The sequence below is a fragment of the Rhopalosiphum maidis genome, chromosome 3, assembly GCF_003676215.2.
Source record: "Rhopalosiphum maidis isolate BTI-1 chromosome 3, ASM367621v3, whole genome shotgun sequence".
Lineage (NCBI taxonomy): Eukaryota > Metazoa > Arthropoda > Insecta > Hemiptera > Aphididae > Rhopalosiphum > Rhopalosiphum maidis.
Genome location: NC_040879.1, coordinates 44,922,725 through 44,950,061, shown reverse-complemented (window position 1 = coordinate 44,950,061; position 27,337 = coordinate 44,922,725). Strand labels below are relative to the sequence as shown.

Below are 27,337 nucleotides of genomic sequence, written 5' to 3'. Positions count from 1 at the left end.
ATATTATATATATATACATATATATTATATTAAAATGCGTATGAAAGAATAAAGATTTGTATGAAATAAATGTATAAAATAAGATAATAATATATAGTAATGTCGTATCGACTGTTTATTGCTTGAATATTAACATTGCGATACTATGTAAACCGCCAGAACATAAAAAACTTAATTTAAACAAAAACGGTTGAATTAATTATTTAAATTTCGTACAAAATAATGTTCATAAAAAATGTGATCGAGACGTGAACACCATCAGCACGACAGATCCGGCCCGCGGATAAAGGCCATACGTATAAGAGCCGCGACTTTCGCCGTTTCATCGAGTCGTGGCTGCACTGTTGGCAGCCAAGTCCGGCAACGGTTCATCGCAAATGTGCTTGCCGGAAGTCGTCGCCGCCTAATCATGACGAATTTAAATTCGAAACGCATATTCTCATGTTACGGACGACCCCGCGCAACGGCCGGGTCGAATGTAGCGTGCGCATTACGGAAAGACGAATTATTACCTTTGTAAAACTGTCGGCCGTGATGCACACTCTCGCGGATGCGAGTACCTATATGTGGATTGCCGGTAAAACGACATAACTTATTATTAATTATATATTATATAATATAATATATACGTTGGAAAATGCAATTTAAATAATTATGAGTACTTTGCGAAAAAATAAATAAATCATCGTTTTTTTTTATTGCAATCAATTACATAACATAACATTAATAACTATTGAATATCACTTTAAATCCGTTTCATCGGTACTTAAGGCACCTAATATTATTATAACATATACCAGCTACGTCCGTATTCGTAACGAACTATAATTATATAACTATATCATTGAACTTACACGTTATACTATTATATTATATTGTGTCTATATTGCCGTCACGGGTGTCTATATAGGTAATATCACCATGACCGTCGAGCCCGGATCGATTGAGATGGATTTTAATAGTCGGATGATCGGCAGTGGCGCCAAAAAATGTTTAATGCGGGCTGAATATTATGCAATTCCGACCAATGCAGTTTATCTAATTACTATCCAACGTTATTATAAAATTAATTTAATGCGATACTTAGGTATATATGAGTTTAAATGTGAGTTTTGTACTCTGTAGAATAGGATTGAGTTTTATGAACATTTGCTTAACACTACTGCTAGCGCATATTATATACATTCAGTTCTGATTTGGATAAGAGCTTGTTTATTTCAAACACTTTCATACGTTTTTCATATTTTCATAGATTACCTCCAAAATTAACAAAACCTAATATACTACCTATATAATATTTTATATAATGCGATAATAATAAAAAAATTGTATTTTGTTTTTTAAATATTATTTACACATGGGGTTACTTACAATTGAATTAAGATTTGTGTAAAGTATTTTATGTTTCTATTATATTTTTAAATTGTACTTTTTTGTTTATTTTACCTATTATTGGTAAAATGTGATTTAAAATATTTATAAAATTATTTTGTATTTAATTTAGTGTTAGGCGTTTATTTATAACGATTGGTCAAAACTATAATTTAATTCACTTCTACATATACTATACATTATGCATAATACTGGTGGTAAAAAAACTACGTGTACAAAAAATATATTTAAGTAACGGACTGCCACTTCCATTTTTTGGAGGATTAGATCTTAGATACACGAAATTTGAGAGCAATTTTGAGAACATTTTGAACCTTAAATCGTATTTTCATGCCTAATAATTTTATTTAACTTACAAGTGGGGTTCCATGTCAGTACGATTTTTGCGTAATTACGATATGATATTATATTATAGAAAAACGGTTTCGTGGGAAAAATCTACAGTCATAGTAGAGAATCTAAATGTTTTCACAATATTTTCTGTACCGTATCGTTTTTATTTTATTCAATATAGTTTATACAAAAAGTTTTATTGTTTTAAAATCCGTTATTTTTATGTTGTTCAAACTTAAAAAACTTTTTTCAAATTAATGATATGACAAAACAATGAAAACGCTTCGATAAATAATTCGTGTGTTTTCTGTATGGTGTGCAAATTTAGTTTCTCAACTATCATAATATAATATTTAGTTGTTTTTCGCGTTCACGCTAAACGGTTTTTACGAACAATTTATGGGTGTACGATGGCGTCTTCTCATAGTCGATTTGGCTATTTGAACCACCGCAGTTCAGCATAATCGTAATAATTTTGTTTTACGCATATTTGATAGAGATTAACGATCTAGGTAAGCTAACTGTAGATAGGTAATAATAATATTATATCGGTCGTTGCCCGTTAATTTAATTTACTTGATTACATTATATTGTTAAAATAATGTATTTGAGATTAATAAACGCGTATATTAGGACAACATGCATGCAGTAAGTTCTCAGAAATGTTCTCGGTGATAAGTGATATTATATTATTTAATCAAATATTCAAATATGTGCATCGATAGCGAAAACAAAAAAAAAAAAAAAAAAAAAATACGAAAAAATCAAGACGCATATAGGTATTAGGTAGAGGTACGTGCAAAGTGATAAAACTTTGAACGCGTTTGCGATATTATTATAATATAATATGTTATTATGTACGCAGATATTTAATACGTAATATCATAATAATAATATAATATTATTATCTGAAGAGAAATATTTTGCCGTTATAGTTCCAGGTATACATGACTTGTATAAGTGTATTATGCACTATATATGCGTACGGGGATTGGTCGGGAAGCCGACTGCGAGTAGTTTCCGAGCCCTGATTATTGTCGCGTAGTATGAAAAAATTGTATTATCGGTATGTTATATAAAATATAAATAATATAATATACCTGCGATGGCTGTTCGCGGTGTAGATAAGTATCTGTGGCTACACATAAAACGTAATGTGTGTGTGTGTGTGTGTGCAACTCGTCGTCCCGTTGTTCTGTGGTCGGAGGTCAGTGATCGGCCCATTCGTCGTCGTCTCGGTCGTCGTCGCGATACCACAACGATGTAATAATAATAATAAATAATAAATAACAATTACCGGCAACTAGACGGATTAAAATTCTGAATCCGAGGCCGAATAGCAGCGTGAAAACCGACTTTTCCTACTATATACGCATGTCGAATCATCGTGCTTTATAGTCTTATGATACCTATTATGCCATAATATTGTACACATTATACGACGTATATGAAGTTGGCATTAATTTGTTAAACATTAAAGTCAATTTTTTTTTTGTTTTTTAATTTTTAACTCAGTCGTCATACTCGTAGTTAGCAGTGTCCATTGAAATACTTAAGTGTTTTCCATCAGTTAATTAAAAGAAAAACAATATGGAAAGTCATAACATATTATACATTATACCTATCTGTAATGTGTATATATAGTCAAAAATTAATTAGTTAATTTGTTTTTTTTTTTTGTTTTACTTATGTTGTATAGAATGATTTTATAAAAAAATAAGGATAATCTAAGTGCTCTTCGATTTAATTATTTAGTTGACTTAAACGTACACTTTTCTAAACCTACTGCTAAAGCTATAATTATAAGAGTGTATTAAGAAGGAATACTATGATGCATTTTCAACAAAATTTTTAGTCGTTATTTAAAAAAAAAAAACTGAAATTTAAACAATCATAATATGTATATTAACTTCTTTTCGACTGAGTTGTATTCTCTATATATTTACTTCATAAACTTTTAGAGTTAAATATATTGTCTGTTGACTTCTAACTTATAATTTGATATTCTTAAGTTAGCTCAACTTAAGTGACTTTCTTCAATTTTTCCTTATCCTGTTAATATTATGACGTATTATGTCACGCTGCTTATACAAATCTTAACATTGCAAACAGCTGAAAGTTGATCCATCTTGCAAGTATACGTACACGGGTAATGTATAGGTAACTTAATGCAAAGGTACATTGTAATTTCAAAAATATCGTATACACACTGTTGCTCCATGTAATCCGTGCAGGACAACGCTGACGACGTTTTTGTAAAGACCAGGGACCAAAACCTAACTATAAAAACCGGTTTTGGAAAAAAACTTTTAAAATATTGAATACCAGAATCTTGCCGGAACGGAATTCAAATATTTTCAAATAACCAGAACCAAAACAAGAACTCATAATAACCACAAATGACAAATTTCGGGTTTTATAATGACTACCAATTTTGTTTTTACTTCCGTGATATATATATTTTCTTTTTTTTTTTTTTTGTTAATATACAAGGAGTGCTTTGATTATATTTGATGAGAGCCATTTATTTTTGAATCTTGAATTTATAGAATTAAAATGTCTGTTTATATCTTTATTTTATTTCAATCAGTTTGTATTTAATGTGCGCTTAACAATTTAAACAAATACTAAAAAATTAATTTAAAATAAATAAATTACGGTTTAATACCGATTTTTATTGGAACCTTAACCTTATACTTTTACCTTTATACTTTTCAAAAATCACAATCGGAACCAATAGTTTTAAATAAAATAATTGATTACAGGAAACAGAATTGGAACCAAAAATAAGAAAAGGCCCCTGTAATGTACCTGTTATAGGTACAGTCGATAGATATGTAGTGTAGTGATCAAAATGTCTGAGTTATTATAGTGTACAATGTACGAGTGAAACTAAGTTCATGTACCTATACGTAGCAGGGAACCACATACATATGGTAGTATTTCCTACAAGTGTATAAAACATTATACTCGTACACGCGAGTTCTTGTTTTGAAATCTATATTTCTAAGTCTTGTGTGTATCGCATCTGTATCGGTTCATAAATTAATTTGTATATTCTAATATAATTAACGAAAAATACTTATTTTCTTATTTTTCGACTTTTACTGACTACTTTGTGTGTTTCTTCTAGTCCTGATGTGTTCGTAAATAATTTTGTATAATATTAAATGCATTTTTTTTCTTTCAGTGTTTACCACTGGAAATAATAAATAATATTTTCAATATAGCTTTCGGGATGTCTAACAGAAGTAAAATGATACCTAATAGATATGGTTTTATATATTTCGTGTCTTCTCCGACATAATAACGTTGTTCATTATTATATATGATTTTTATTATTCATTTATATAGTTCTCTCTGGTGTTCTTATTTATTTATTTTTTATTATTCCGGAGTTTCGGATATACATTTTGTTCGGGTTTACCATTTACCTCCACATAAACCTGAATATTGTTGAATTTTTCAGTAAGAACCCATCACACACCAGTTATAGTAGAGCTCGCACAACCCTCCTCTCTAGGCGGGCTGCACTGCAATTATACACGGTATAATATTATTAGATTTATTACGTATATGTACACGTATAGGAGATACCTATAGTGCCTATACGCACCACGACTGGTGGCTGCGTGAACTCGGTATCTGGTATAGATACAGGTATCCGAGAACGAAACTACACGGAATCGCGTATTATGATAATCAATTCGTCGTGACCATTCGTCTTGTCGCGAGCTAGATGCCGCGGGTCGCCCCGTGCCTATTTGTATGCGATAAAGACGAAGGCGGGTGGCCGTCGTACGCGACGCGTATATTATTATAATAACATATTATTATACCGTATCGTAATGCAGGACACGAGTTGCCCGTTGTCGTATATGTGTATACCTACCGACGACGTGGTCTTAGGTATAGGCAATAATATACAAAATGTGTACCCTATGTGTATAATACGGCTCCGTGTCGGGTCGTGTGCGTCGTCGTCGTAGTCGTCGTCGTCGTCGTATATATACTGTTATTATTATCATCGCAGTTGATAATAATAGTACGATGACAATGTAATATGCCTGCCTACACGGTTGTGGGTAGTCGTGCTACGTATATAAGCAGTTCGCATGTTGTCGATACCACGCCGTGTGTATATGACATTGTGATTGTGCACGTACACGACGATAATATCGTACGGCGGCCGTGTGTGTGAGTGCGTGGTTTACTGCTGCTGAAATTTTGTTTGAATGAATTTTCGGGAGAGATTCAAGTACAAAAACATCAACACATTATTTCGATTCGATAACATTAAGTATATAATTACATATTTTTTTTCTCGCAATAATTGATTATAGTTTAAAATGAATTGAACATGAGTATACTTAATATATCGAGCAGAGAGAAATTAGAGTGTGTATGTGTGTGTGAGAGAGTGAATGAGAAAGAGAGAACGTTATAATTTTGTGTATATAAATTAATGATGAAAAAAAAAAAACGTGTATAATAGGTTTATGACACTTCAAAAATTATATAAAACTTAAATTATACAAAAAAAAATATTTTATATGAAATAAAAACATTCCAAGTAGTAAAAATGATATTTGTATCGATATTTTGAATAATATTTATGACTAGAGATAGATCAGCAGTAGCCAGTAATAAATATAGACCGGTGCTTACAATCCGGTGCTAACCAATGCCGATACTTAGTCTTAGAAACATATTATTATATTTTGATATTTGAGAGACTTAAAAAATTATAATAATTAATAGGGAAATTGAAAAAAAAAATCCATTGATCGTGACATATTATATAATAATAGTTACCTATAGTTAGGTTTTTGAGAAATCATTACGTTTAATTCTTATACTTATAATAACATTACATAATAAACACAGCTGAAAATTCAAATATATTTTAATCACAACAATTTATTATAATATTATATTATCATCATAAATAACACGAACCAACACCGCAAGCATGCGCATCGCCGTTTAATGTGAATTGAGACCAAGCACTTGACGGTCGATGACATTTTTTTTTTCAATAAAATTCTATCGCAATATGAGATTAGTGAATACTGTGTGTAAATAAATATATTTTGTAATCTAACGATACACGAGCTAGTTTAATACAATTTTTATATAGGACGGACCTGTAAAACATGTTTATTACATTTCCACTGAGCTTTGTTCAACGGTTGTTTATTATACGGTACGTAGGTGAGTATAGGCATAATATACCTATATATATTATTATAATGACGAACTCGAACGATCCATCGACGTGTGTGCACATGCTCTTGGTGTAGAAATTCATACAATAAATATAACACATAAATGACATTAATATTATTTGTGTTTAAAATAATAATATGATCTTCCTATAAAATATTTCTCTCGAATAGAATAACACGTCCATAATAATTATTAATAATAATAATAGTAATAATAATAATAATAATAATAAAAATAATAATATATATGTAAAGACTCGTAATAGGTATATGTACAATGCGTGAATAACATTTAAAAACATCCAATGTAACATGTATAATAATATTTTTTTTTTCATAATAATTATATTATATTAATCCGTATAAAGATTTGCGGTACGGAGATTTGTCGAGTCGGGAGGAAATAGATAGATAGAGAGAGAGAGAGAGAGAGAGAACGACCGCGCACACGCCGAGACGAAGGAATAAAACAGTACTTACCGGTCGCCCGTTCCGATCGGAACAGTATCGTATATAAATATCCGTATATAAGTATATGCACCTACGGGTGCGGTATTCGTCGTTATTATAAATTGTTCGATATTTCGCGCCGTATTATCTCGTGTGTATAGCGAAACGCGTTGCTAAAAAACCGTTATAATGTCATTATTATTATTATCATTGTATTGGTATAGTATTATCGGCGCCGAGAACTCGCGGTCGCCGCGCCGGCACAACCGTTCTATAATAATATTGTTATTAGGTACACACTCCGTTCGAACGACGTTTTTTTTACAATATACGCGAAGCCTACGCGCGTGGGCGAAACGATAAAATATGATGCGACGCCGCCCGTTGTATTTTATATGATTTGACGGTCGGTAGCGAACGATATCGTAATACGTATTAATCGCGGAGGACGACACTATACAATACCGGAAGTAGGTATTTCGGCGCGACGGTTGTCTGTCGGAGGAGACGGCGATTTTCCGACTGGCCCGCGAATCCCGCCGGTTCCGTGTATCGTATACGACGACCGTGTTACGCGAATCGTACGATTTATGATTGAAACCAATCAAATTGTTTGCATTTTCCGTCAGAACGTACGACGACGGTTATTACAATATTATGAAATGTACCGTATTTCGTGCGATCCGTTTTTCGAGGCGACGACAACCGCGGGTGTGTCAATATCACAACGGTATAGTTTAATAATATGGTCGCCGATGAGGTTTCTTACCGCCGAGGGGAAAACGATTTTATAAATGCGAGTTTCGACAAATCGCGCGTACGCGGGGAAATAATTGTCTGACCCGACGACAGACGTCAAAAATAACGATTCTTAAGATACTAATAATAATTAATAATAACATATTATAATAATATTAATAGTAATAATAATAATAATAATAATAATAATAATATGATTATACACATAATTCGATATTATCAAAAAACAAACATTGCCCGCGTGGGCGTACGCGTAATTTTAATGTTTTACGTATAACGTTATAATATAATAATAAGCTTAAAACGACAATTATATATATATTTTTTTTTTTTGAAATTTCATACAGAACCACACACAATAAATTACAATAATATAGGGTAATATTATTATTATTATTTATGTATTTTTTTGTACTTGATTATATTTGAGTATATTTGGTAAATATTTTATCTATTATTATAAATGTTAACGTTCTTAATTGTTATTTACAAATAGGTTCCGCCTTCTTTTCCCGGTAGATCCCTATCGTTTATCATAATAACACGAGGAATAAAAAGTTAATAGATATATAATAAAACTATTTACACTTAATAATATTATGATAAAGGTAATTTTATAGTCAGGTTATAATATGAAATGATGATTTGCATCATAACATTTATATGCATGAGATAAATGACTATAACACACCATAGTAAATAAATTATATCACTGAAATTATTAAATAATTAAATTATATTGAAAAAAAAATTATTTAGCACAATATAAAGACGCTCTTGTCGATGTTCGTGACAACGGGCATTAAAATAAAAAAAAAAAAGGGTATGATAAACTATATTGTCGTAATAATGTTGTGCGTCCCATATAATATACAATGGATATGTATATGCTATTTTTTTTTTTTTTTATTTGCATTAGATGCAAAGTGATACGATATCATAATATATAATAATAATAGTATGTATAATACAAGGAATAAAACTAAGTAACTTACCTATAATCTATATTATGTTAAAAGACTAATAATTAAGTTTAGATACTCAGACGTACACGAATAGTTCGTTATTACTACAACACAACATAATATTAGGTATGCTTATTCAAAGCTGGATAAACAAATCATGTTATCGACTTATACAATAATTTAGAAATTTTAACGCATTTTCGAAAATCAAAATAATATATAATAAAATTCTAATACCTGTTCATACTACACACTAAACTATCACGTTTGAACAGGCGCGTTTAGACTACTCGGAAATAGTTAAAAGAAAAACGTGAAACGAACTTACTCTTAAATGTGTATTGGCTTTTGCGACGATGACACGTCTAGCGATGCAATGACAGGTTAACGCTGTATGTATATACTTTTAGGGCATTATCAATGTCTTCGAAAAGTGGAAGATTGCACTGTAAATTGAGTAAAAAAAGAAAATGTAGAACAGAAACTTTTGAGACATAGTGCCACTTAAGTGTGTTTGAGAAAATTAGGACAGATATGGGGTGACCTGCAAATGAAGAAGGGAGAAAACATCAGACGAAATTACTGAGTGGAAAAGTAGAAATGAATGGATCGTCCGTACGTGTATACAGAGACAAACGAAGATGGATTGTTTGGATCAGTTTTGCGATGGTGCTTGCGTACTATATATTCCGAATAATGGTCCAGGGATGCAATCCGCACGAATATATAGGTAAACCGATGAGAAAGTAACGGAGAAGAATTGATAAGTAGTTGTTAATTGCAGCTGAAAACCGTATCTGCATGTTTGAAAAACAGACTAATATTAACAACTTTAGATAGTGATTTATGATGACTAAAATAATTTAACTATTACCACTACTGTAATACCATAGTTCCAGGGCTTGAAATCGAAATGAAATTTTAATTTAATTTTTGCACACCGATAAGCATTAGATCTTAAGTGATTTTATTTATATAACGTAAAATATATTGTTGCGCCCTATCGGTTTAATATGATTTTTTTTTTTTTTTTTGATTTTTTTCCCATTTAAAAGAGGTTAGGTATCGGTTAAATTTTTAGGGTTTTAATTTTGATATCTACCTACCTACGAGCCGTACTTGTGAGATCGTCGTTGACGCGGTTCCATACGCGCGGCCTAGAAAATTATCGTAGAAATCCACTTGGTGTCGGCTATAGTTTTTAATTTATTGTAATTAATTTTTTTGATTTCTAAATGATTTGTAAACAAAAATATAATAATCACGGTTTGGTATGAATTTTTAGTGTTGATTTTTTTTTTCATTTCGATATAAATATTGAATACCGTTAAAATATTCGATTATCAATATTTAAAATCGATTTCAAGCCCTGACAACTATATATTATTAAAACTAACTAACTAACTAACAATAATAATAATAATATCATTACCATAATGTATAGGAAAAAATACTTATCGTACTATATATATATATATGTACATACAATATACACGGAACAATATATATATATAAACGAATACGCCTGTACTTGCCGGAGCATTCGACGCGGACAGTAATGTCATATACATATTAAATCGTCTGGTACACGCGGCCGCGCGTGCGCACAATCATGTTATTAGTCGTCGACTAAAAACGTAGGAAATTTCGCAATCTGCTTTTCTTCTCGGCGGACTTGTCGGCGGCGGCTGCGGCGTTGTTGGCAGCCAAATGAGGCAGCGCCGTGATGTAATAGTGGTTGTCGCGGCACCGGCGGCGGTCTCTGGCCGCGGCCACGGCTGCAGCGGCGGCGTTCACCCGGCGCCGGTTGTTCCGCCTCAGCGCCTCCCAGTCGACGCACTCGCAACCGGACACGTTGACGTTGCCGCGACATCCGGCCGAACACTCGACCACGTCGTCCACCGAACAGCACGGGCACGGGCAGCACAGGCAGCACAGCAGCCAGCGCAACCGGCACTTGGGCGGCGCGGCGCGCGCGTCCACCGCGGCCGCGGCCGGCCGGTCGTCGCCGTCGTCGTCGTCGCCGTCGTCGTCGTCGTCGTCGTCGTCGCCGTCGCCGCCGTCGGCCGATTTGTCGGCGGCCGCGTCGGCGTCAGCGTTATCGTCGGCGCCGGCGGCGGCTGCGGCTGCGGCGGCCGCGGCCCGGGCCCTGGCGGCGTCGGCGGCCGGACATCTGGCCGTCTTCCGGACGCACGGCACGCACACCGTGGTCGTCTCGACGCACGCCTCGTCGCACCGCGACTGAACGTCCAGCACGCCGCACACGCGCATGCCCGGATACTTGCACAGCTTCTGGCACGTGGCGCACCGGCACTTGTGGCACACGTTGCACGCCGGCGCCTCCGGTTGCGGCGCCCGCTGTTGTTCGGCCTTCCACGGCACGTACGCCGGAAACTCGTCGATGATGCCCTCGCCGGGCCTGGGCGGCGGTTCGGCCGACGATCTCATGTCCGCGGCGAACTCGATGACCGGCAGGTCGGCGCGGCCGCCGTCCGCGGCGCAAGTGTTGCCCAGCGGACGGCCGTTGTGCGCCGCGACGGCGGAGTACGGCGGCGGGCGGTACAGCGCGGACGAGCAGGACGCGGTCGAGGGCCCCTGCTGGAGCTGCAGCGACACGGCGCCGTCGACGAACGGCGTCTCCACGTACGCGTTGTCGGCGCGCTGGTGCGCCGGGCGGGGCTTGTCGAGCGACACCGCGGTCCTCTTGTCGCGCACGGCGCCCCGTCGCTGGTGTCTGCACGGCAGGTCCAGCACTCGTATCGTTGCCGGGCTGCTGGGCGGCGATCGTCGCGTTTCCTGGCCGGCGGTTCGCGAACACCTGTCCGACACGTACGTCCGTTCGCAGGTGACCGTTCCTTTTTTCGATCCGTTGTTTTTCTCCGGTTTCTTGTCTTTGGCCATGTTTGGCGAGAGTCACGGCGGCCCGGCGCAGCTGTAGCGCGTCGCGGACGTCACGCCCGCGCGTCTCCGGTAGCGCATCGCCGACGTGGTGTGGTAGTCACGTCGGTTGTGCCGGTGTGCTGCAGTGCTGTGTTGCGCTCTGCGGTGGCGACTCTCTATACAGTGCACCCGTGTACAATGTGCATATAATATTCGTTTAGGTGTGCATGTGCGTGTGCGTGTGTGTTAGGCGTGTGTTAGGTGTGTTAGGTGTGTGTGTGTGTGTGTGTGCAGGGTACTACCTGCGACGTGCTTGCTGCCAGTGCCGGGGGTGGGGGGAGGGAAGTCGGTTTCGAGTCACAGCCAATATCTGTCGGCAAAAAAAACAAAACCAAACATGTTTTCTATAATATATAATATTATTATCATTTATCGATTTCTTATTTTGTAATTTTTTTTTTTTTTGTACACCGTTCGTGACCTGGCACGCCGGTCTTATTACTATTTAAGTATAATAATATTATACACACATATATATATATATACACATATAAGCGCCATTGCATTAAAATAGTACCGTTGGCATCAGCCACATGCTCCGCGAAAATTGTTATTTTCTATTATTATCAAAATAATTGACGATATAATCGCATACGTAGAGATACTATGTCACATATAACATATTCACATTTTTAGGTGTATTTAACATATTATATTATTATGTACCCACAGCTCATGTTACCCGTGCGCATAAAGTGTGTACGGCGTCACGTTTAAATATTGTTATTACCTATTTACTTTGAAATATCAGTCGTATTAAAACACATTTTTTGAATTTTTTTTAACATCATTTTTCTATTGAATATTTTTAAAGTAATTTTTTTTTTTTTTTTTTTTTAATGAATAGCGAAAACAGGGTTTTTCGAAAACAGAAGTAATCAAAAAAAAATGTCAGTCGTTTTCCCCTTTCTTCTGTCCCCGGTGTATGAAACGAGGTCGTTGAGACTTGAGACAAGTTGTCTTAGACAACCGTTTGTTATGTACCTATAGTTGTAACGTTAATACTAAACGATAATAAACATAATATATATCTTTGAATCTTTCCACACACGCGCACATAGAATATTATAATAAATATACTGCAGTGACGCAGCATCCAACAGTTATTGATAAATGGTAAGTATATAACTCCCGTGCAACGACAGACTTACTGCAGACACTCCTACACGACTGTCGAGTAGACATATACTTATTCAGAGTGATTCATTCTTTATTAATATACCTACTTATTATTTAAATTCTGACTTTTGGAATTTTTAGTATACGTTTGATCATTTATTTAAATGTTTAGATTTTATTTTATAGGTAACTACTATTTAAAGTATGATTTATCGATATAAACTTATTGTACTTAAATGGTGACCATCGTTTATCCATCGTAAATTGTTTGGTGTATGACTTGAAAAGAAAAAAATATCAAGTAAGCTTAAGAGACTGAAACTTTTATCTACCGAGGAATTAAATTTAAATCCCCTTAATAATAGTATAACATAAAATACAAAATAGATGTAATATTTATTCTAATAAATATATAATATAGGTACTTATTGTATATTTACAAATTAATAAACTTGTTATCAGATTAATATTAGTTAGATACTAGTGCTAAGATTTATTATGCACGATAATTATTAAATAACGAAATATGAATTTATTTTGGGAAAATACGCAACAGAAAAAAAAATCGTTAAACAAGTTGGTATACTATAGTGAAATTGTTAATAATTTCCGAACCATCGTTATGCATTAAGTGAACGGGAAGAATCTTCTAAATTTAAATTAAATTCAATGAAATTATCGAAGTTAGTTAAGTTACCAAAATTTTATTTTGGTTATTCTTATACTTGAATATTGAAAATCTACAGTCAAACCTATAGTTAAAAATTGTCAAAAATATTAATACAATTTCTGAACATTTAAAAAAATAACAATAGCGTAGACCAAAAATGAATGCATTTAAGCCGTAGCCCTATTAATTACATACTATTTTTATCAAATCATAATTTCCATCGTGCATTTTAAATATTACTATGAAAACGATTTTTCTATTTCCAAAAGACACCAATTCTTAAATGGTGTTGATACATACATATATAAATGCATAATTTAAACGGTTAAAGGAAAACGATGGTGTGCATATTATATTACAAAGGAATCGCCCTATACACGTGTTTAAATTTTTATTGAATTGATTTTTTTTTTTTTGTTGAAAGATCTCTATTCTCTGCGGTACAAATGATTACAAATTGCAGTATGACCGTAACTTGTTACTCGAGCAGTAGGCAAGAGGTATTTGCCGCGAAAAATTACTATCTATCTATAAATATATATCTACACCCCGTACACGAGTAACCGGCCAACTACCTGGTATGTAACTCTCGCCCATCAAACGTTTTAATGGTAATACAAAATTAAAGCCAACTATGTCCGGATTCCCAAATAATTATGATATCATAATATTATTATTATTATTATCATCATAACGTTCGGCGAAACTAATATTATTGTTATTTTACGCTAAATCAATAGCAGAGGGCCCCGAAAGAGGCGAGTCCTGAACTCGGCGCCCCGTTTTCCGTATGTCATGCATATCGTAGGTAACATAATGCCGGTTGTACGTTACCTACAACTATTACGAGTTTGATATATTATTTATAAATTCGAAATAACACAACGAATTGTGAACGCGTCCCAAGTATGAATAATGTAAAACGTACACACAATAAACAGTGGTAGTGAAAAAAGAAAATAAACCAATAGGTAATATTAATATTTAAGTGAACGAAATTCATATTTTACTGGACGTGTGGGTGGGTCACTGGTAGATTAGACGGGTTTATTTTTTTTTTAATTTATTACTCGAGCAATTCGTGTGAAACCATACGACGATAATGGTTTTTATTTTCGCGCGTATTTAATAATATTATTATTTCATTACAACGCTGTGCAGTACCGTTTTTGTGATAGAGACCCGCCTATACTTTTGAGGGGCGAATTTAGGTGCGCGGGAGGGAATGTGATAAGGATAATATTATTCTAATGAACTCGTACACGGAGTGCGATGAATTATTATTTAATCGGTTTTCACAAAAGTATATTGTAATAAATTATTGGCGACGCGATTGCGATATAATGCGGCAATGACGTCGCGACTATAATATTATACGACCATCGCCAGTGCTGCACCGGCACCCTCTCGGTAACTTTACGTCGAACACGCCGCGCACAGTCTAATATTCGATAACATATTACACATGTATACACATTATATAGTTATATAATTATTATTATCTTATCTGCTGTGCATTTATTGTGTTGTTACAAACGAAATAGACATGTCAAACATATATAGTATATATTATATATTATATTATTACAACGTGTGTTAAATGGGTGTACAGAGAGAGGTATATACGCGTATTGGTATTATCGTAACATAGACTTGTATAAATAATATGCTAACAGAGCGCGCCGATTCGAGTGGTATTTTTTCTGTCTGTTGGCTCACAATAGGTATACAAACACTGGCGTATTACAAATATTTTTTTATCTATAATGTGGCGTGCGTGCGTGTGTGTGTGTGTGTGTGTACGGTCTTAAATCTTTGTTGGTTTTTGTACAAGAGGGCTTAATGTTCCCAGATAAAAATTAAACCCAATCGTTCGGTTCTTCAGTGGACAAACATTGGACGCGTATACATACGAAATCGCGAGCACACCGATATATTATAATAAAATACTGATATTATACGTAGATAGATAGGTACACTTATATGTATGGCGGGTAATCGTATGTCTATATATAGTCTCTAACTCTACAGTATACCCACTCAAATCGGTCTCGTTGTCGAGTATAAAAGTGTACAGGTACACAATATAACGATATTATATAGAGATTTGAAGATTATAGAAATCAATATTAATCTATTAGCATTTTAAAATTTGTAAAAGTCCTTTAAGTAGCTATGATAATAGGTACTAGAATACAACATAAATTACATAATATATTTTATATTTTATTATTATATGCTATTATTCGTCAAATCCATTATCGTCGAATAATATCCTTAGTAAGCAAAGTTTGGTAATTCGGAAACTATATAGTTACCTAGGTACTCGTTTTGACTTTGATTTATGTACATCAAAGTTAACATGAAAATAATCTGATTTACAACCTACAATGAGAAGGGAGGTTCTCGTTTAAAAAAAAAAAAAACAGTTTGTATCTCCACAGGATATTCCTTAAATGGCTAAATGGCATAAAACATCAGGAATAGAAGAAAGGATAAAGGATAAAAGAATATAATGTGTATAGGATAGAATGGAGGTGACTATATAACCTTGATGAAGCATGCTGTTTAGTCGATAGTAGGTGCACTCGTTATATAACTAAACTCGTAATAATTTGAATTCTCTAAAATATGCCCTTGTTTTATGCCTATAGAAACCACAGTAGTTTTCACTGTGCGTGTTATATACTATTGAGTATTAAAGGCTATTATTGATTGAAATAATCAAATTGACAAACCACCCGATATTTTGACGTCAATGCAACTGAATATCAGTATAGAATTGACAAAAACACACGTCGACTACGCTTACATGGATATTAATAAATATATCATTACTACAATATTCAAAAAAGTTTAAAAGGAAACACGCAGTTGAGATTTTAAATCCATACATGGTATTTTTTTTTATCTCCGTTATACTATTGCTTTTAATGTCCGACACAGGTTTTAAATGTACATCCATTAAACCTTAAATTGATTTTTAAAATTCTAATAGTAATTTTATAAAATAAATGAAACGCATTCAGAAATTTGACTTGAAATATATTTAAACTTTCATATAATCAAGAAAACTTGATAATATAAGTATGTTTGTGTAACGTCAAGGTAAAAATATACACAAATAATAATCTCACACGAATATTTAAAAAGTAATATTTTGAATGGGTTTCACTATTATTTAAATATATAATATCATAATAATTATCATTTAAATGATGAAACTTTAATTTTATATAAAACGAATTCAATTAATTTTAAATTTTAAATTTTTATAAAATCTACGGTTGAAAAAGTTTGTTTAAACGATAAATACAAGCATCATAATTTTTAACTATACTCTTAATTTTAATTCACTTATTATAGTAATGAAATGATTTAGTTCAATGTTCTTTAAAAAATTATATTATAACATAATGTAGAATGCATTTTTATAGTGTAAACTTATGATGTACTTTAAAAACGTGATGACGAGACGAAATCAAAGACGATTCTAATTTAAAAAAAAATCTGTTAAAGCAGAATTTTATTATAAATGAACATAATTTCATAAAAACATAACACACATTACAGGTGCCAATTAGATTTGAATATTATAAACCACATACTATACGCGTTATCGCAATTGAGCAGTAAATCATTTGATAATAACATTTTCAACGTGGCTGAACATTATTAAAATTATTATAGGTATTATTAACATTCATTTTTATGTTTATGATAATTACATTTTTACATTTATCTAATAACATAAAAAAAAAAAAATAAGATTGTTCTTCAAATTAGTCGTTGTACCTACTTATATGTTTACTTTCAGTTCGCAAGCATAAGATTTTTCACCAAACAACGAATACTCTAAAAATTGTATAAGTATAGAGATAATATTTTTATTTGTAAAAAAAAATATTTAATACTTTCAGATAATCGACATTAAAATGAAATGTATATTGCACAAGTAGAATGGACTACTTTATGTAAATATTCAATATTATATTTATTTCATGAAACAAAATTGCAATTTCTAGGTAAAAATTAAAACGTACCTAACAGGTTTTTTTGTATTTGCATATAATATATTTAAAACAGTATTTTTTTTTAATATTTTGAATTTTGTTAATCATTGTTCAACTTATAGTATTTGATAACTTACCTGAAACGGTAAAACATGTAAGAATTTTAGCTTACAAAGCAAAAACAATATTAATGTAAAATTATTGCGAAAGACTTTACCAATCTTCATTTGCAACACCGAGTGCCCCCCTCATCCTCAAAAATAACGACCACTATAATATAATGAGTAATAAGTGACAAATAATTTATACATTTTCAAAAATATTTTTATATTATTTATCTTGTTCTCATTAAAATATATATAAAAAAAAAGTTAAATTTGCTAAATATAATATGATTTTAATATTTTTAAAATGAAAATATATTATTTTACCTACATAAAGTATTTTTAATAGAAAATTATCGGATTTATTTTTTTTTTAATTAAAGAAAACAATTTTACAGTTTTCTAGTATATTATACCTATTCAGTGAGATTGAGAATTCCGATTAGTTGTATTTACTTCTCTATTTCATTTATATTTATTATTTAATTTTTTTTAATATGTATAAATTTACAATATACATAGTTCAAGTTATTTTTAAAAATGTCCAGTAAAAATTGTTCAGGACTGTACTGATATTTTAATCAAATAAATATTATCTATTCACAAATTATTTTACTATCGTAGTTTAACCACAAAAATAATTACTCATGGTTTTTATATATGAAATAAAAAATAATAAAATTTGCATCGTGATAAAAAAATAATAATGAACATATTAAAAAAAAATTAAAAAGCAAATTATTACAGTAGGTAAATATTTATTGTAAGGTTAATTAAAATGATGATAAATTTAATTATTAATTATAATAATTTATGGATTATTAACTTGCTTTAAGTAACAAGTGTTAACATTTAAATGATAAAAATGAAATAAGATAACTATATTTTTAATTTACATACTATAGTTGTCGTATTTAATATACCTAGCTAGATGCCCACTAAAAACACGGAACATATATTAATTTAATTATTTTTTAAAACGTGTTGAAATGATAAATGACAATTTATTATATTTTAACGAATTATGCGAAAGTGAAAATTAATCATCGCAATGATATTTTAGTTTTGTAGGTAATTAACCTTTCCATTTTATTGTATGGCATAATTTTATATACTTATATAATATTATCTAGTTATTAGATTACTGAAAAAAAAAAGAATTATGTTGCATCAAGTTATTAAATTACTGACATGTACAATGAATTTATAAATGAAAAAAATTTTAATTATCTAAAAACACCTAATGCTAACTGCCTGGCAGTGCGTCTCACTGATGTATGAATTTAAAACGCCAAATAATATACCAACGAATAGTAGTGAATAGTGAATAGTTAATGGCATAAATAGGACGTATACTTGAACTTTCAATGTGAATCATATTAATGTGACGGTATAGACACGCGTAGGTCTCTTTGGGGACGAATAATGAATCGTGTTTGTACGAATCGTAAGAAATTATTTGGCCTCTTCTCTGCGGTATTGAAATTTGTACGGAGCAAAGCGATGATCAATATCACGTGAACACGAACATGGCCGTTGTATAGGTATCTATTACCTACCTAATAACGTGCAATATATATATATATACTATTTGCATACGAGACATTTAATATCAAAGTCTGCCGCTCGGTAATAATGTTCCTGCGGTACACCTATCACGAATAAAATATAAATAGAAGGTGGATTTTGCTTATTCGACGTACTTATAAGTACCTAAGATGTAAGCGATCAGTTTTAATTTGCCCGGAAAGATTTAGGATTTTAAGTGTCAGAGCTGATTGCTTTGAAATATTACACGAATATGAAATTGTGTAGTCACGAGTGCAGCATAATTTGCTCAGCATAGATAGGTTTATATTATTATTGTTATTGTCCGCGCACGGTTTAATGCGTTTATAACCATAGCCGACAAATGGTTTATTAAAGAACGGTTCTTATTATTATTGTAATAATATGACGATGAATAACATTATGATAAATAGTACCTAAAACATTTGAAATATCACATCGATCATCGTTATCCTTCTGGTATAATTTAATATTACAGAAATCATACTCTATTTTAATACATATATTACAAATGGTAATACTGTGTAGGCACCTACTCAATAAGCTCATTGCTTCTTTTTTATTTTCCCCGCGAATTACTTTTAATTGGATTAAATACCGTTTATAATTTAACTATATGGGTACCTATACCATTAAATCTTCACATTAATGTAATTATAAATAGCTAGTTATAAGTGCGATAAAAAAAAAAAAAAAAACACAATAATCAGTAAATATTAAAACGTAGTTATAAACTATATTGAAATTATATTCGAATGCCCTAAGGTACCTATTTAAAGAAAATAATATAAAAACTTTTTAAGAAACTATGATAAATCAATAATAGTTTTAAATTTTTTGAAATTTAGATGGTAGTTATATTGCATATTACATTAAATCAACGATTAATCAAAAATAAATAATTAAATATACGAAAATACTGTCGGCTATAAACAAATATGAAACTATTAAATAGATTATAACATTGTTCAGAATCAGTAAAATTAAATTTAGAATCAAAAACATTTAAAAAGTAGTATGTAAAATTTAACTGTATTTTAAAGTATTATATTATTTACTATTAAGTTAAGTATTTTACACACATCTTTCACAGCTATATATGACCTGAAAAGGTATTTTTTTTTTTTTAACGATTATTATTATTTTATTTATTTTTTATCGCACTAAATAGTAAAATAATTATTGATTTTTTGATAAACAATTAATATGGATTTATCAATAATATTATAAGATAATTTTAGATAAATTATAATTAATATAACTTACATTTGCTTAAGTTTTACATTATTATTATTATTGTTCGTTTTTCAGAATATGGTAAGATCTCAAATACCTACGTCTATATCATTAAAATAAATAATTAAACATAAAAACATATCACTGTGCAGTTATCTTATTTAAGTTAATCACGCATATGTAAGTATAATTTGAATTTATATGAAGCTTTAAAAACATCTAATATTAGTTGAAATTACACAATAAATAAAACTGAATTATTTAATAAGACAAAATCACTGCCTTTAAAATAGTTGTAAATATTAAAAACAATAACGTGATCACCTATAAAAATTGTATTAAAATGTTTACCTGTTGGAGAAATCTAACTGAAAATACGTCATGCAAATAACAAATATTTCCTATATTATTGTATAATAATTAAAATTATTATTTAGTATAGTATAATCAATAGTGGACAACAACTACGAAATATGAATGATTTGTGGTTTTAATAATTTTAATGAATACATGCAAGATTATACTTTTTTGCCGTTATTTAAAAAATAAAAACTATTATTATGTAAATATATTATAAATACGATGCAGGTAAAGTGGGGTGATTCTAAATTTTGTTTAAATTTATATGAGGTTTATTTCATTTTAAACACCTGAAAATATTAATTATATTATCATAAAGACTATGTTAAGCATAAAGAGCAAGCATAATTTAATTTGCTATAAATCACCGTTTTGTAATATTTATACTGTAAGCAATTATATAATTCAACTTGGTAAATAAAACAACAAATCTTTACAAATTGTTTAAAAATAAACGAATATATACATTTTAGAAAATATATTACAGAAAATTATTTTTAACGGTATTATCGTACCACAAAGTTGCAGCTATAGAAACATTTTAATGCAAATATGTGGATAATAATTCCGAAACTTAAATAAAATTATATTAATATTTTCAATAAATACATTCTACATTTTGGCGTAACACCTTTTGATCAAAAAAGCCGTTTCATATTTGTTCATGTTTAATTAATTTTTTTTATTCTTTCTTAGAAGGAAACAAGGTAAAATTATTGGGTGAAAAGGGAGCGTGGAAAATAAGGGGTGAATATTTTTTCCCCTTGACTGTAGTAATAATCAACGTAAGATATGCCTAATCAAAATTTATTGAATATGTAAATATAATTATATTTGTAAATCATTTCTTAACTTGATAATGAGTTGCGTATTTTGAAAAATATTGAAAATAATGTACAGCGATAATTTTTGGTTAGGTTAGACATTATCAAAATTATGTATGAAGAGAAATCGGATGTGTTTCATTGTATTATTAAACAACAAAAAGTATATATATGAAAATTAACAACAGAATACCAAAACCAATTAAAATGTTGATGGTTGAACAAATATTTTGACAATCGAAACTTGCTTTACGGAATTCTATATAAGAAGACTATTTATCGATGCGCGGAAACCCAAGAGTCGTCAGTTGAATTACTCAAAACGAATGAAGTACCTACGAACGAGTTTTCTATATATCAGAAGATAAGTCGTTCTGTACAACAACTTCGTTCGTGATATTTTAACGTACCTACATTTTTATGAGTCGTATAGCTTGTAAATTGTAGTGCACCTCGGAGCATTGAAAAAGCGAAGCCAACTTTAATCAGTCTCGTACTGTAACGTACAAGTTTATTTTCTAATTATGTTTCACGGAAACAAATATCAAAAATAAAATTTACAGACATTGTACAACATTAGATTGAGACAATAATGACTGGTGAGAGAACTAATGCGAAGGACAGATATATCGAGATTCGCCGTGTAAAACGAGTTAAACAACTGTTTTTGTCGGTACAATTTGATGCTGTTAAAACAGACGAAATTTCACAACCTATCCCAGCAAAACAATGATTGTCTCGATGACAGGTCGTGTATACGACACACGGTAAATATCAAAATAATAACTGCACAACATACTTTTCAAGTCGAGTCGCATTTCGTTGAAAATATAATCATTTTAGTTCGCCTGCACCGGTGCCGAATTAATGTATGCATTCGAATTTTATTGTACATAATAACTGCAATTGCAGTTTTCATTAATATTCTAATTTTATATTGTGGTGGCGATGATAATAATATTATTATCCTCGATAAAAGCACACCGTCGACACGGTGATGGTTGCAGTTTTTTGCGTGCGCCTGAAGACTGGTTTTCATAGTACTATTATTATTTTAGTATTTCGACAGCTAGGTATGTATAGGTATACAATATTATATAGCGTATACGTGTCTGACCGGCGTACACATTTTTAGTATGTGGTCTCGGAATGGCTGGTTAGGTAAGGTCAGTGTTGGCTAGATGAGCGGTCGTTGAGCCAGGTACATCGAAATAATAAAATTGGAAGTATATAGACGGATGAGGAGGAGGAGAGAGAATAAAAACCAGAAAATAAAAGTGGACACGTCACGACGTCATTATTATTATTATTATTGTTGTTACAAAACAACCGACGGCATGCGGTGTGCAGTAAGTACGTATATAATAATTTTAATATGTAGGTATATACGATGGGTACGCGCGCACAGTATTTTTCCAGTCGATTATTACAATATTGTTATTGGAATAAATACTCTCGACTGTAGCGCGTCAAAACAAAAGTCTGTTGTCGTCGGCGAAGACCACATGATTATAATATAATAATAATAATAATAATAGTACAATACTTAATAGCTAGGTACCCGGTATCGTATACCATTATTTAAATATTCAAACCGTGCGGCAGAATGTTGAGGCGATTCGTACGGAAATGTAACAATACAAACTGATATTTATAAGTTTATAACAATAATCAAAGGGCCAAAGATCGTCGGTGCCGCTGCGGCCGTCGCCGCCGACAAAACGATTACAAAGTCGTGGGAAATCGATTTTTTTCGTTCGTCGCCCCGATCGCAATGCACACACTGTCTCACGTTTGTATAAAAATATTCGAAATTATCATATTAATAGGTATGATATTGTTGTCGTGTAAGAAAAATTATGTACCAGTCGCGTGAAAATAATCCATATCGACAAACGGTTCTAGGCGCGATGTTTAACGTGAGTGCACGGCGAAAGAAAATTTTTCGAACGTCTGAATTTCCAATTTTTATCAATTCTTTTTTTACTTTGAAAAATGTCCGGACCAACCGCCTATACTGTATTTAATTTTACAATGTTTGCAAGAGAAAATTGTACGATAAAACCAAATCTGAAAAAGTAATCGATTTTCTAAATTTCTTTGATTTTTAGAGTATAGAACAGACATATACTATGGGTATATGAACATTTGAACGGTTAACATTTTGGTTGAAATTCCAAATTTTTAGAATTATTGTTTCCCGAATTCAATCTAAATAATAATCGCGGCGCTACACAAATATATGCGCCTTCGTCATCAGAGTCCAAATGTAAGTATGTTAAATATAACGCGATAGACATTAAGCAGTTAGGTTATCTTTCGGGTAGAATTCCGATCGTTTACAGTCACAAAAACCAGCTAACTCGGATTGCGTGCCCGAGTGCAGTCTACACAACATTTATATAATAATGTGTACGCGACTCTCTCCGACGACGGTTCGTAGCGCGTACCACGGTAAGTCGCGTGAAGTGCAAATATACATAAAAGTCAAGTGGCCATACACCGTCGGGACACGTAACGTAACTAAACGACGAAACAACTCTACACGTTGTAAGGGTTATACTGCACAGCGATGGATTCGTATGACATTACGATATTGTGTTTACCCGTCGGTTCCGGCAGTTTTGTACCAGATGAGCGGTATACGGTCGACACGAGAAATAACATTGAACCCGTCACAAAATTCCGAAAAACTGCACGGTAACGTAGTCAGTTGTTGAAGTTTACAATATTACTTGCCGCCGGTGTGTCATTGCCGCGGGGAAAAATGATTAAAACCTAAAAGGAAATAATATATCTATCGGAATATCGGCGTAGGTACTGCTCGCTGCCACTTTACCTATTATTATTATTATTATTATATATTATTATTATTATTATTATTATTATTACGGTGTTACGCGCAACGGATAGTATGTATATGTATTATAGTCGAACAATATTAATATAAAGATATAAAAGTAATGCAAAATATATTACATAATATAGTAAACTATTATTATTATTATTATTATTATGATTATATGTACTTTTGGCATTATGCATACACGCACGTACAACAGTAATATTATTATGTTATATTATATGTGTGTGCGTGTGCAGCGTCAACACTTACGATGATTACATGATCCGACGTTTTCCGGCGGACGCGGGTCGTAGCGGTGCAGCGGACGTGCGGCGGAAAACGACCTCGGCGGACGTTTTTCCGAGTGCATCTTCGGCGGCCGGTCAATCTCCAAACGTCGCGGTGGGGAGGTTTAAGAAAAAGAAAAAAAATTCGTCCTCACTAGCGGATCTAACGCGATACAACAATAACAATAATATTACTATACGTCAAAATCAAATCATTGTGTTATTATTACGTTACCGTCGTCCTCTCGCCGCGAATATTATTGTTTTTCAACCGCCGTCTCCGTGGCGCGACGAGGGGGGGAGGGCGGGGGAGGATTCCGGGCCAATTTTTGCGGGTGGCTTGTACAAGTGCCGGATTAACGGAATATTTTTCGGTTTTCGAGGGGGGCAGGAAAACTCGTCGAAGCAACACCGAAACGGTAACCGAGAACGGCGCGTTTGAGGGGGTCGCGTGTTTCGCGGACGTCGACGCCGAGAGCAGCGGCCGACGTGCGCGCTCGCTATATTTCCACTAGCAACTGGCGTCTGACGGGGCCCGACCGACCGGTGCCGCCGCCGCCGTTGCTGCCCACTACACACGCGTATTACACATTATATTATATTATATTATTATGTAGGTACACAATACAGTATTGTAGTAGTATAATATAATATAATATTATGTTATTATTTCTTTTATTATTATTAGGTATGTATATATGTATGATATCCACACGGTGCGCGTGCGACGACTATAGTACAAAATCATGTATGCGTCGTCGTAAATAATTATGTTATGCACCGCACGAATGCATTATTATATTTTATTAAAACATTATGATATTATTGTACAATAATAATATATTATTATAATACGTCGTGTCGTGTCAACTTATAAACTAGGTACCTAAACCTACATAATTAGGTTATATATTTTGTAAAATATAGTACATAATATAGTAAATTCCTATGACCGAGAAACGTCTTTTGAGTTTTCCGAATTCAGACTTTCGCTTTCTTTTTTTTCGCCAACACTAATTAAAAAAAAAAATTCGAATTTTTTACATTAAAAACGGCGATGGGTGACGAGTGACGCCGTCAACCATACGAAAACGTTAGGTTAGGTTAGGTTAGGTGTTGTGTTGCAGTTTTTAGTGCGGCCGGGCGGACGGGACCTACGGTGGACGCGCGCAAAGCGATACGCTGCGGACGGCGAGCGAGGGGGGCGGTGGCACGGCGGTCGGCGAGAGGACGGCGGTCCGAGAGCGATGCGGAAAATGGGAATTTTTTTCGCGCGTTCGTCGTACACGGTTTGTCCGTCGCGTACAACAATAATATAATATTGTCGTGTTGCAGCGTTCTCGTATATTTCTTATGAGACGCGTATATATACAATTGCTACGACATTATTATATTTATTTATTAAGAATGTGTTTATCATCAATATTTTAATATAATTGTTATTATTATTGTCATCATTACCTGCGGCCCGCGGCGGTGCCGGTGTTATACGTATAGGTACGTGTTATACGTGTGTGCGTGATCTTGACGTGACGAGCGCGAGACGGACGGACCGCGCGGACGAGCTGTGTCGACGGGACCGAACTGGACGACGGAGCCGACCGCCGCTGGCGCCCGCGTTTGTCGCCGCCGCCGCCGCCGCCGCCGCCGCCTCCTGCGGGGGCGGCCACCGCCGCTCGCCCGACGCGCACTGCGCAACCGCGACGCCGCCTCTTTCGCCCGGCCGGTTATCAGTTTCGGCGGCAGCGGCGGTTCAAGCTCGCCGGGATCAACGTCGTGTTTATTTGTTTGAGCGCGTTTGTGTTTGTTTTTGTTTGTTTGTGTGCGCGCACGCGCGCACCCGGTTCGTCAGCGTAGTTTTGGAAAATTTTTAAAACTTTTTTTTATTCACATATGTCATTTTCTACGGGGGTTTCGGGGCCTCCCCCCACCGCCGCAAACTCTGGCGTTTTTATTTTACTCGCCCGTCATTTCGGTTCTACGATAGCGCACACGTCGCTATATAACGATATTCCCGTCTTGGGTCGCTAAACTACCTCATATGATGATTATCTCGTCATTGCGGTTGACATGTTTCCATTTTGAAATCGGAAAAATGGTAAAATCACAATAATGTCATAATGTATGCTAAATCAAAATATTGTTGTCGTGATAAGCCTCGCCTCAGAGATGTTCGGAACAGACCTAATTAACAGCAATGTTTTAATCCGTAGAAAATCGCGCACATCCGTAAAACACAAAAA

General features: G+C 33.4%; 1 protein-coding gene across 4 annotated transcripts in view; it reads right to left on the bottom strand.

Annotated features, from left to right (window-relative positions):
* LOC113558793 (atherin-like) overlaps positions 1 to 26,678 on the bottom strand; it is a 141,407-nt gene extending 114,729 nt beyond the window's left edge. Inside the window, exons 1-3 of one of the 4 annotated variants that reach the window (XM_026964339.1) lie at positions 26,556 to 26,678; positions 25,078 to 25,257; positions 10,544 to 12,377 (exon numbers count right to left, since the gene is read on the bottom strand). In XM_026964339.1, coding sequence (XP_026820140.1) covers positions 10,757 to 12,028 — 1,272 coding nt within the window. In that variant the 5' untranslated portion in view covers positions 12,029 to 12,377; positions 25,078 to 25,257; positions 26,556 to 26,678 and the 3' untranslated portion in view covers positions 10,544 to 10,756. Of the gene's footprint in view, positions 1 to 10,543; positions 12,378 to 25,077; positions 25,258 to 25,329; positions 25,573 to 26,555 lie in introns of those variants that run through there. The other 3 variants (XM_026964340.1, XR_003405699.1, XM_026964341.1) reach the window with 3 other exon arrangements.
* Between the last annotated feature and the right edge of the window lie 659 nt (positions 26,679 to 27,337).